The sequence below is a fragment of the Pyxicephalus adspersus genome, chromosome 11, assembly GCF_032062135.1.
Source record: "Pyxicephalus adspersus chromosome 11, UCB_Pads_2.0, whole genome shotgun sequence".
NCBI classification, from domain to species: domain Eukaryota; kingdom Metazoa; phylum Chordata; class Amphibia; order Anura; family Pyxicephalidae; genus Pyxicephalus; species Pyxicephalus adspersus.
In genome coordinates this window covers 20,046,793-20,059,353 of record NC_092868.1, presented here as the reverse complement: position 1 = coordinate 20,059,353, position 12,561 = coordinate 20,046,793, and the positions used below count along the sequence as shown (strand labels likewise).

Sequence of the window (12,561 nt, the reverse complement as noted above, 5' to 3'; positions counted from 1 at the left end):
TTGGGGTCATAATCAGGTGAAGACATCCAGGGTCTCAGCTCCCATGTCTGCTACATCTGCCCAGAGCCCCCCTTTCGATGTTTTTCGAGTTTTCAAAAAAGGGATGGTTCAGACGCTCTCCTATTTTTTCATTTGCCCTATTGGGTATGTGCATCTTATTTCCTAACACATAATATGGGCAAGAGAATAGATATGTGTCAGATTTGGTTTTAGTTTTTATGATACACAGGCAGTTGTTTTCTTCTATTTGCACAGGATTCTCTTCTCTCGGGTTGAATGTTAAGTTGTACAAAGTTGGTTCCCCTTCTACAGATTTGTGTGGGCATTAGGATGCCCCCACAGAATAAAAGTGGGCGCTGCTATAGGCAGTGACCCACTTAATGGTTGTGCCTTTGGGTTTTATTTGCACTAGTACTACTTAGGTGGGATGTGGAACATCTTCCTCGCCTGTTTTTTTCGGCCAAAGGGTGTACACATCCTGGCTGGGCTAGTAGGCATGGAGGAGAGCTCTTCTGACTCAGGTGGGATTGTTCTAGGTTTTATATGTTTATTTTTTTGTCCTTTGCTTTCTGTGTTTGTCTTTTCTTACCTTCTCTTAGGTCTATCTTACTAGGGCTCATGTCTGATGGGCTTTGTTACGGACTTTGTTATGGTAGATCTTGGTGCAGCAGGTGAGTCTAATTGCTCACAGTTCACTTGTCCTTTAACTAATTTAAGATGACTAGATTAGTTTCATTAAATGTCAAGGGGGTCAATTCCAATGCCAAACGGCAGGAATTGTGGCGGCAGCAAGCGGATATTGCATTTCTTCAGGAAACGCATCTAGATGCCTCTGGTACTTTCACGTTTGCGAAACGCCATTATCCCCAAGTTTACATGTCCCCCACTAAGTGGAAGAAATCTGCTGGAGTGGCAATAATTTTGCCAGTAATATTTACTCTCCATAAATCAATAATAGACCCAGATGGCAGGTACATCCATATTACAAGGTACACTAGATAAGGTGACAGTGACATTATGTAATGTCTATGTCCCCAACACTGCCCAACCTTCCTTTTTGGAATTAGTACTTACGCATTTAACTTTCTTTCCACAGCAATATGTTTTCATGGCATACGATTTTATTCTTATACGTACACCCATGCAAGACTGCCTTTCGGCGGACCCATCTATACATCCCCTCCCTACTGCTTGTATGATGCATGGAGGGTATAGCATCTGGAAGAGCGAATATTTAATTTCTATTTTATACCTCATAAAACACATACTCGTTTAGACTATTTTTTTTGCCAGCCTTCAGTCTCTAATTGCAACGGTTTCCTCTGATATAGGTGGGATTTCTTGGTCGGACCTTGTCCTCATTATTTGTACAGTGATATTGGGCAATATACCCCTCCCCATAAATGTCATTGGCGATTAAACGATTACCTTTTTGAAGTACTGACCTACGAAACAGGCTATTCAGGTAGAAATTCGGAGGTACTATATGGATAATCTAGGCTCAGTGGCACAGACCTCCACATCGTGGGAGGCTCATAAGGCTGTGATAAGGGGGCACTTACACGAGTCCTCCAGACTTAAACGCAACAAAGAGGCACTTTTGTTTCCAATTGACCTCAGGGATTTAGAATGATCCATGCAGGTCTCCCCCTCTGTCATACTTATTCGTAAAATTGATGATGTACGGAACAAAATTAAGGAGGTAGGTCTTGATCGCATTGAAAAGGCTATGGTATACCATACCATGTGTCACAGGTTTTATGAAAAGGGAAAAAAAGCAGATACTCTGTTGGCTCGTCAACTTAGAGAAGGAGTAGCTTCTGCAGTCCCCCCTACAGTAAGGGATCAGTTAGGTACTCTCCAATATGATCCTGATGTTATGGCACAAATATAAGGAGATTATTATACTGATCTATACTCTAAACTTCATGTATCCCAAAGGGCTGGAGGTCAAACATTACAATCCCGCACAGATACTTATCTTGTGAAGTGCTCTGTTCCCCTGCTGGAGAATGAAATGATCGCAAAACTTAACAGCCCAATAAGACAAGAAGAAGTAGAGCTAACGACTAAATCCTTACCTTCCAATAAAGCACCAGTCCAGAAGGGTTGCCGTATTTATACTACAAGACATATCAAGAACAACTACTTCCTCACCTTCACACACTTTTTAATAGTGTGCTGGAAGGTGAGTCACTCCCACAATCTACACTCCATATATATATATATAATTATACAACATATATATCAGTTTTCTTAAAACCAGGTAAACATCTGACAGATCCAACAAGCTATCGCCTTATAACTCTACTAAATTCAGATTTAAAGATGTTTACGAGAATACTCGCCACTAGGTTTGGGATGTACTTCCCTTCAGTTATTCATAAAGGTCAGGTGAACTTTATCTCTCGCAGACAGGCCGGAGACAACACGAGAAGAACAACAGACATAATCGATGTGCTTAATAGGATGGAACAAGGGGCGCTCTTACTTGATGCTGAAAAAGCATTTGATCGCCTTAGCTGGCCATTTAGGTTTAGTGTTCTCTCTCTTATATTGGTGTTCGGGGTCCTTTTCTTCAGGCTTTACATGCTCTATACAGATGCCCCACAGCAGTGGTTAAGTTTCCTCACTTTACTTCCAGGCTTATTAACATACATAATGGCACCCCTCAGGGATGCCCATTATTGCCTCTATTATTTGCCTTATGCATAGAGCCATTGGCACAGACCAATAGGCAGCACCCAGATATTAAAGGGGTCAATGTCTGGTCAAAATCCTTCAAGATAGCTTTGTATGCAGACAATGTACTACTTACCCTCACTAATCCATTAATTATGCTCCCCTCTCTCCATATGGTGTTAAATGAATATGGGACATTGTCTGGATATAAGGTCAATCAATCAAAAACAGAAGCTTTACCGGTTAATTTGGATCAGGCACTGATTGATAGATTACAGGATAATTTCCCATATCGCTGGTAACAGGAAAACATTAAATATCTGGGAGTTCATCTTACCCCCTCATACCCATTGCTCTATTAAGCAAATTATCCACAAATATTCCAGGATATTAAATCAATTCTGACCAAATGGCACACTCCATCCGTATATACTTCTTTAAGCATGTTGCCCTTATTAAAATGTCTGTCCTACCAAAACTGCTCTATCTTTTTGAAACCCTACTGGTGAATGTACCGTGTCCAGCCTTAGGGCACATTCAAGCCGAAGTACTTAACTTCATTTAGGATTATAAGCCTCACCGTCTTCCCAAATCTGTATTATGTTCATTGAAAAATAGGGGAGGTTTAGGGGTACCAGATTTTTATAAATATTTTTTAGCCTCACATCTTCGTCAGATTGCTTAATGGACCATTTTAAGGGCTTACAACAGATGGATGGCAATGTAGAAACTTTGGCTTGCCCCTGCACATCCTAACTCGATGTTGTGGGGATGCCTCCATTATATACCTGACTCATCCCTATTGGAAGCTTTGCAGTTCACTAGATGAATATGTATTTGTAGTAAAGAAAAGTTCTGTCTTGCCTCTCCCAAATCCTTACTAACTTCCTTTCTATATAACCGCCAAATCCCAGATAACTTGACTAGGCATATGATTTTTTCCCTGGGTTTCTAAAAAGATTTTCTGTTTTGGACATATTTCTAATTCAGTCACCAGGAAGTTATTGCCCTTTGCGGATTTACAATCTAAATTTGAACTACCTACATTGGTGATATACAGCTACTTAGAAATCCGTAATTTCGCCCACGCTGTCACTAGAGACTTTATCTTTTCACCCCCCACGTTGTTTGAATGTGTATGCGCAGGTGGTCCATCTCACAGAGGGCTGATCTCAGAGATTTACCGGATATTGACTACTGAACCTGCGATGCCTTTAGTCTAGCATGCTTATATGACTTAATGGGAGTCCATTCTGGGCAGGGAACTTCCTCCGGAGCTGTGGCAGGTTATATGGGGTAAAGCTCATAAGAGTTCGGTATGTACGTTGTATAGGGAAAATGTATATAAAATTCTTATGCATTGGTACTATACTCCAGACAGGCTTCACTCCATATATCCGTCTTGCAGTAATTGCTGCTAGAGGTGTGTTCCTCAAGTAGGCACATTGTTTCATATTTTTTGGAACTGTTCTAGGATAGTGCCTTAGTGAAGTGGGGTGAATGCTTTGCTCATTAAAATACTGGAAACCTCTATTAGTTTAGATCCGGTGACCCATTTGCTTAATGTCCCCATTACCGAACTTTTTAAACTGAGGATGGCTCTTTTGGCGCATATTCTTATGGCAGCCAGATGCCTCATCTCGGTACAATGGAAATCACACACTCCGCCCTCTGTTGCGGAATTGAGGACACATGTAGGGGATATTCAGCTGATGGAACTTTTATCTGCTAGGCTCAATAACAAACTGGATAAATTTGGGCCCCATGGGATCAAGCAACCGCTACTGGTATTGTATAGTTGCTTATCTGAACCTTAAATACGCTTAGCTGCACTAGTTGTTTCCCTAGTGAGATCTTGGACTTCTTTCTGTTCTCGTCTTTTCTTCTTTTTGCTTTCTTTCTTTTCCTTTTTTTTTAATTTGATTTTGTGTTTATTTAAGAGTGCTCATTTGTTTAACTTGATGCTAGATAAATACTGATTGTGTTTTGATATAATCGATACGAAGGGTTAGATTTGTAATCTTCTTTTGTTCCTGTGGTTTTGTATGTATTTCATGATGTTTGTTTTCATGTTTTTGTATTTTGCGCCTACCTTTCTCCTTTTGTTTAATATATGTTTTATTTGCTTTTTATTTCTTTGAAATCCTGCTTTGTTGTATACTTGTATATGTTAAAAACTTTATTAAAAATTTACATTAAAAAAAATGCTACCCACAGCCGCTTATCCCTGAGCTCTTTGACTGTCTTCATGGTACTAAGATTTTTACCAAACTGGACCTCCGAGGGGCCTACAACCTAATTCAGATCAAGGAGGGAGACGAATGGAAGACAGAATTTAATACTAGAGATGGGTATTATAAATATCCGGTGATAACCATCGGTCTCTGTAATGCCCCGGCTGTCTTCCAACACTTTGTCAACAAAATATTTTGTGACCTTCGATACATCTGTGTTGATGTCTATTTGGATGACATTTTGATTTTCTCTCTTCACTTTACTACGCACAGACAGCATGTCTGTCTTGTCTTACAAAGATTTAGAGACAATGGATTCTACGCTAAGGCAAAAAAGTGCCTGTTCGAATGCCCCCTGATTGCCCTTCCTGGGTTACATTGTTTCTAAGATGACCTCTCTATTGATCCCGAGAAGGGTACAGCTATCTTTAACTAGCCACTACCCTGAGGTCTTAAGGCTACTTAGCATTTCCTGGGTTTTACCAACTACCACCGACAGTTTATTAAAAAATACTTCACGCCGGTAGCACCCATCACTGCACTGACCTGAAAGGATGCTGACCCCAACTGGCCCTCTGAGGCTATTAGAGCCTTTTATTCTTTCAAGAAAGCCTTTGTTTCTGACCCAGCTCTGATTAGGCCTGATGTTTCCAAACTCTTCTTAATCGAAGTTTATGCCTCCTCCATCAGAGTGGGAGCCATTCTTTTCCAGACCTCCACCGGAGCTCGCCGGCCATGTGCGCTCAGTTCACGGAAGTTCTCCCCAGCAGAGAAGAATTACTCCATTGGAGACAGGGAGCTGCTGGCCATCAAACTTGCTCTAGAAAAATGGAGGGCTCTCCTCACAAAGTCACTATTTTCACAGACCACAAAAACCTCCAATATCTATAGTCGCCTCGTCGCCTCAACCCTCGTCAAGCTCGTTGGTCTTTTATTCTTTTCCTGTTTTGATTTTTAATTACCTTTAAACCTGGTTCTGCTAACTCCTGATCTGATGCTCTCTCCCGCTCCTTTGATCCACAGGATTCTGAAACCACTGCTGAGCCGGAGTTTATTATCCCACTGGCCCATAGCCTTGTCTTGGTCTCTGTTCAGAAATCTGCTATTCCCCCAGGTAAAACCTTGGTGCCTTCTCAACTCTGCACCAAAATATTACATTGGGCACATGACTCTAAAGTGTCTGGCCACCCGGGCATTCACAGAACTTTCACCCTTCTCTGCTGTATGTACCGTTGGCCCAACCTTTGTAAGGATGTAACACACTATGCCCCAGCAGGACTGCTTCTTCCTTTGCCCATTCCTAAGGAGCCTTCGTGTCACCTGTCCATGGATTTTATTACAGATCTTACACCCTCTGATGGCTGTACAGTCATTTGTGGTTGTGGACCGCTTTTCCAAAATTGCCCTTTTGTACCCCTTACAGCTTTACCATCACCAGCTGCGTTGGTGCCAATCTTCATTCATGAAATTTTTAGGCTTCACGGTATGCCCATGCACATAGTTTCTGATCGTGGGGTGCAATTTACCTCTGGCTTTTGGAAATACTTTTGCAGATCTCTGGATATCTCTTGGACCTTAGCCTATCACCCGCAGACTAATGGGCAGACGGAGGGAGTTAATCAATCCCTGGAGCAATATCTCTGAGCCCTTGTTTTTCCCCACTATGATAACTGGGTAGCACTGCTACCATGGGCGGAGTTTGCCCACAACAACCATGTTAGCACCAGCACCAAAGAATCACCGTTCTACATTGTCTTTGGGAAACATCCTCGCCTTCCGTCTCCTTTACCCTGCTCTGCTGAAATACCTGCACTCAGTGCCCTGCAGAGAGACTTTAACCACATCTGGTATTCTATTTGTGAGCATCTGAAACACGCAGCTCTCAGGCAAGTTTGCTGCTCGGCGTTGCCGCAAGGCGTCTCTTCTCCAACCTGGAGAAAAAAGTCTGGCTCTCCACAAGGAACATTCATTGCAAGGTGCCTTCCCTGAAGTTTGCTCCACGGTTCATTGGATCCTATGCCATTTCTGCCAAGGTTAACCCAGTTTGTTACAAGTTACGTCTTCCCTCACATCTCAAGCTGCCCAATGCCTTCCATGTGTCTCTGCTTAAGCCATTGGGACTGAACCGCTTTTCCCGTCTCTCTCTGCTGGCTACTCCGAATCTTCTCAGGAATATGAAGTCCATTAAAGTCTGGATTTTCTTGCAAAAAGACTAATGTACCTAATTGATTTGAGGTGATCAGGTTTTGGTCCTGAGGCGAGATCAAGCGTTCCAACTACAGATGTGTCTGCCAAGAGGTTTCATCTTCGTTTTCCCCTTAAACCCAGACCCCAGCAGGTGGGGAGGCCCCCTAAAAGGGGGGTATTGTCACATTTACCTCTTCCTCATTAAAGCGCAGAAGCCTCTCTCCTGCGCATGTGAGCAGCTCTGACTCTGGAGGTGCCTCTGTTTCCAAGCTTTACCAATTCCGTCCAATCCGCTGGCCAATCAGAAAATAGCCTCTTAACCATCCCTGGCTATTTAGCTAGCTCACACACTGCACTCACAGTATTCATGCAAGGAGTCTCCACTGAAGCCGGGCCCCTAGTTCTGTTGAGCTATTTCCTGTACACCTGTTGGCTTATTCAGTGTTGCCCCTAGTTGTCCAGTCTGTTGGTGCCCAGCTAAATTTCCTGTGCTGTTCCAGTGTTGCTGTCTGTCTGTGGATATCCCTGAATCACCTGTGCCTTCTGTTGCTTCCAGTGTCTCCTGTGTTCCAGTGTCTCCTGTGTCCGCAGTGGCCCCTGTGTCACTAGTGTCTGTCTCCTGGATCCTTGGTAATTGACCCCTGGCATATGACCTGACCTCTCGTGCTTGCTGCCTGCCTTGACCCTGGCCTTCCTCGACTATCCTTCTGCTTTGTGATTTGGTACAGTGTTTTGCCCACCCACTACCAGGGAACTAACACTGAGCAGGACAATGAGCCGACCGAGCAGAAAGGGAATCAGAAAAGGTCTGGATTAACCTGGCCAGATGTGGCTGGCAGGCCGTATGTTGGGCACCTTTGCTGTTAACCATTCTTCTTTTCATCGCATACAACAGTCATACTGCAAATTTATAAATCGAACCAGTCAAGTCAACCAGAAAGCGTTATACAATTTGACTCAAAAAAACAACGTACACTAAAACACAGAATACATTATAGTTATTACTACGCTGCATGTCACAGGGGGGATTGTCATTAGGGGTTATATTTTTTTATTTATGTTTTGGAATATTGGTGGTGTTTTGACATCTAAAACAAAGCTTTCTGAGGACAGTTTAAACAGATCTGCTCTTTACACATACACAGTACTGCATGTTCAATTTAAAGATTTAAAACTATAGCAACAGTTGAGGGCCATATTACATGTGCTAAAGCAAAGCCAAATGCAGACATTGCTCAGAGAAGTGTGAGCCTAATTACCTCTTTTAGATCACGCTGCAGCTTGGAACAGACTTCCTCAGACTTTATAAGATCTTTTTGTGCTGTGTTTAGCTCCTCTTCAAGTTCAGCCATTTGTCGACACATCAGGGTTAAGCGCTCTTTAAGCTGACACAGCTCTAATCTCTGCTTCTCCACCAATTCCTCTAATTCTGACTCTCGTCCACCTCTTATTTCCAAGTGAGTAGATCCATTGATTACAGTCTGAAACAAGAAGAGAGAATAACTATTTGTCCTGGTTGTTGATCACCAACTTTTTAGAGCTAATAAATGTGTTTTGATTGATAATCACTACATGAACAATGGCACCAGGTGTCCACAAAATACTGTGGATACATAGTAAACTGAAACACCTTGCTCCAAATAGTTACATAAAAAATAATTACCCAAACTTTAAAAATCTAAATATTTCATCTTGTACTGGCTGTAGCAAATAAAAGTAACTCCTCTTAGATTAGCTTCCTGTTATACCCTCTACAAAACATTAGAGGCAGCACTATTAGCTAATTGGACACTGCAGCACTGCGAAGGGCTGAAATTCAATTTTAAAGCTACTTAAAAGAACAGAAATCAGAAACAATACTTCATGAATTTGGTGAAGCTCCTTGAATGTGCCAAAAACAAGGTAAAGCCAACATGAACTATAGTGCCATGCAGGTTGGCAGGTGTAGCAGGAACTGATGCTATTACTCAAGAGCCACCTAAGAGTTCACCCTTTTTTAGCAAGTTAAATACAAAAAATATGGAAATCTGCATTGTGGGGGGGTTTGAACATCCTGTATCTTGTGTCCTTTTGATGTGTCCAAAGTGTTAATGATGACCCAGAGGGTACTGGGATCATCTGGGGTAGTGTAAAGAGATTCCCAGGATATCAGGGTCATAAATTATTTCACTCAGGATTTCTGAAAAGTCACGTATCACTTCTGTCCCTCCCACTTTACATTGTATAGATACCACCATGTTTTTTGAAAAAAGTGGAACAATAACCACCTTTGATTGTTCCCACACGTGTCTGTAAAAACTCCATCTATAGCAAGAAGTCTCTGTTCCTTCAAGAGGGAAAAATGCTCTTCCTCAACAGTTTTGGTGCCACGTGTGAGGAAAGACTGAACTCCTGGATGAGCGACAACTATAGCTGAGGAGAATGCGGTCAAAGCAGACACATCGCTTACGGTAAACTTTTTTACCTTTTATGTCTGTTTTCACCTTGCTCTCTTCCACCAGATGTCTCACCTGAGATAGTAAGTTTTTACCTGAACTGTACTTCTTACTATAAACTAATACTTTGTGTGAATGTTGTATGAGACTGATGTACAGTGTGGTAATAAAGCCTCACTGGGAGTGAAGGTAATAATACATTCTTGCAGTCCAGATGCCGCGATATGGGTATCGTTTACAGCAGTTTTTGGATCGATCAGCCTATCTATGATTACATATTGTATGTGAGAACATCACTAGGTCGATGTCTAGGAGGAGTCTAGGAGACTGTATTCCATCAGTAGCACCTGTGTTCCATCAGTAGTACCAGTGTGAGGTTTAGGTGACTTCACACAGGATTGCAGAATGTAGGTTTTAAATGACAGGGATCTGACTATAAAAGAAACAGTTGACTCTTGCTTCTGACACATGTCTTGATGCCCCCATTCTCTGAATGGAAAGCCAGTGGGCAGTGCCACTCAGAATGGTCTTTTTATGAATGCTTTATCTTCATTGTAGTTCCTAACAGGAATTTGTAATATTTTTTGTAATTAATGCATTAATATAATCATACAGTCAGTTGTTTATAATATTCAGCTTGTGTAGTAAGAGATTTTTATGTTATTGTAATCATTGTGACAGTGATAGGAGAGATATACTGGCTATGGAGAATCTGGAAAGATTCACATACAGGAAAGGGAATTTATCAAGGCAGGATGAGAAAGCCACCTGACAGAGCGATTCAGACCAAGTCAGAGACGCTCTCAGCTGTTTGGGGTCAAGAGGAACAGGGGAGGGACCTGTTCACCAGGTTATTGGGCTAGGTCAAATTGGCCTACCCTAGCGGGGATCACTAGGGATCCACTGAATCCACTCAGTGTTTGCTGATTTCAAAAGATGAGGAAAACAAGAGAATGATCTCTTGAAAGAAATGAGGCCATTAAAGCTGCCTAACAATTGCTGGAAAACCATCTTGACCCACTAATAAGACAGATTGTCCAGCAGTAATATGTAAATGAGACCAGAAACAGTTAAAAATTACTGGATAGGCAAATTTGTACTGGGGAACACCTGCAGGAAGTAAAACAAGGTACATCTCCTGTCTGAAATGCAAGGTACCTTCATTTATATGAAGTGCTCTGACCTACAACACCTTTGGCAGAAATCCCACCATCTCACTGTGAGTCTAAATGCACTGGTAAGGCACAGGGATTTATGTCAGGAGCATAGGCGCTTGTTTTCTCTGCAAATGGGAGGAATAAAAAAGTACCAATCCATTCTGCCCCTATATGTAATGTCAATTCCACCTTAATGTTCCAGCATACAAAATGGCAATTAATGTCATGATTTAGGGTGCTCTGCATTTTTAAAGAAATGCCATACCCAAACAGAGAAGGTCTGAAACAAGACACCCAGGCACTATTAGGTGTGGACTGCTCTCCTGCAGGAGAACCTATTCTGTCTTGTAAGAGAGCAAGTGTTATATGATAACAGAGTGAGAACACAGGAAGAGTGACACATGTTCCCTGGACTCCCACTGAGATGAAAGGATTCTTAAATACAATTCCTCTGTAAAAATGGTCTTAAACCAAAGGAGAAATTTACTTGTTGTAAATGTGGAAATTATTCTAAATAAGGGTGTTCTTTACCCCCTATTAGAGACCACTCTCACTAAACATTCGAATTGGCCCCTTTCAAACTGAAGTCTCTTTACTTCTAAGTGATTCTGTTCCCTGCAATTTGCTAGGAATAGATTTACTTACCCAAATGAAAGCTGGGAAATGGGAGGTTATGATTGTTATGAGGTAATGTAATTAGGAGGAGGCAGAAAGGGTAAAGGATTCCCCAATCAAAGAAGCTGATCTAACTGTTTTCATAGATGGGTCTTGTTATAATGAGGAGGAATATGCATTTTCTGGCTATTCTGGTATTACTCAAAGATCAAGTAATAATTTAGGGAAAACTACCTGGAAATCAATAAGTCCAGGAGACAGAGCTAATGGTTCTGATGCAGGCCTGCATAATAAGTAACGAAAAAAAAATTGACGGTGTACACTGACTCACAGTTTAACTTTGGCATATGTCATGATTTTGGCCAGTTAGGATTTGGCCAGCCAGGAAATTGAGGGGCTTTATGACAACTAGTGGAAAGCCTATAACACATGCTGAGCTCATTAAGAAAGTTCTCGAGGTATTTTGATTTACAAACAAGTAAGCAATAATAAAACGTGAAGCCCATACTAAAGGCACTGATGACTATTTAAATGGAAATGAAATAGCCGATGCCATTTTATTATTATTATTATTATTATTAATAAACAGGATTTATATAGCGCCAACATATTACGCAGAGCTGTACATTAAATAGGGATTGCAAATGACAGACTAATACAGACAGTCTGCTTTTGACACTGTTGATCACCCCCTTCTAATACAAATCATGCGCTCCATTGGTATCAGTGACACTGCTCTCTCTTGGTTTGCTTCCTATCTGTCTGACCGCTCCTTTCAAGTTTCTTTCAATGGTAACTCACCCACTCTCCTCCCTGTTGGTGTTCCCCAAGGGTCAATCCTTGGACTGGTTCTCTTTTCTCTGTACACCTCCTCTCTCGGTAGTCTCATACCCTCCTTTGGTTTACAGTACCATCTGTATGCTGATGACACTCAAATTTATCTGTCCACCCCTGACCTGTCTCCCTCAGTCCTGGATAAGATCCCATGCTGCCTGTCAGCCATTTCATCATGGATGTCCGACCGATTCCTGAAACTCAACCTGGATAAAACAGAACTCATCATCATCCCCCCCTCAAATTCCAAACCCCCCCTGACATATATGTAACTGTTAACAACACTGTTATTCGGCCCTCCCCTCAGGCATGTTGTCTTGGTGTCACCTTTGACTCGGCCCTCTCATTTACCCCCATATTCAGAACATTTCCAGGTCCTGTCACTTTCACCTATGCAACATCTCCAAAATCTGCCCC

General features: G+C 41.9%; 1 protein-coding gene across 14 annotated transcripts in view; it reads right to left on the bottom strand.

Moving 5' to 3' along the window:
- Positions 1-12,561, bottom strand: part of PPFIA3 (PTPRF interacting protein alpha 3) — a 511,511-nt gene that overhangs the window by 338,782 nt on the left and 160,168 nt on the right. For all 14 annotated transcript variants that reach the window (XR_011922901.1, XR_011922900.1, XR_011922902.1 and 11 more), the window contains one exon: positions 8,363-8,584. Coding sequence is in view for 11 of the 14 variants with exons in the window: in XM_072427377.1 (XP_072283478.1) it covers positions 8,363-8,584 (222 nt within the window). In the remaining 3 variants the exon portion in view is untranslated. The remainder of the gene's footprint in view (positions 1-8,362; positions 8,585-12,561) is intronic.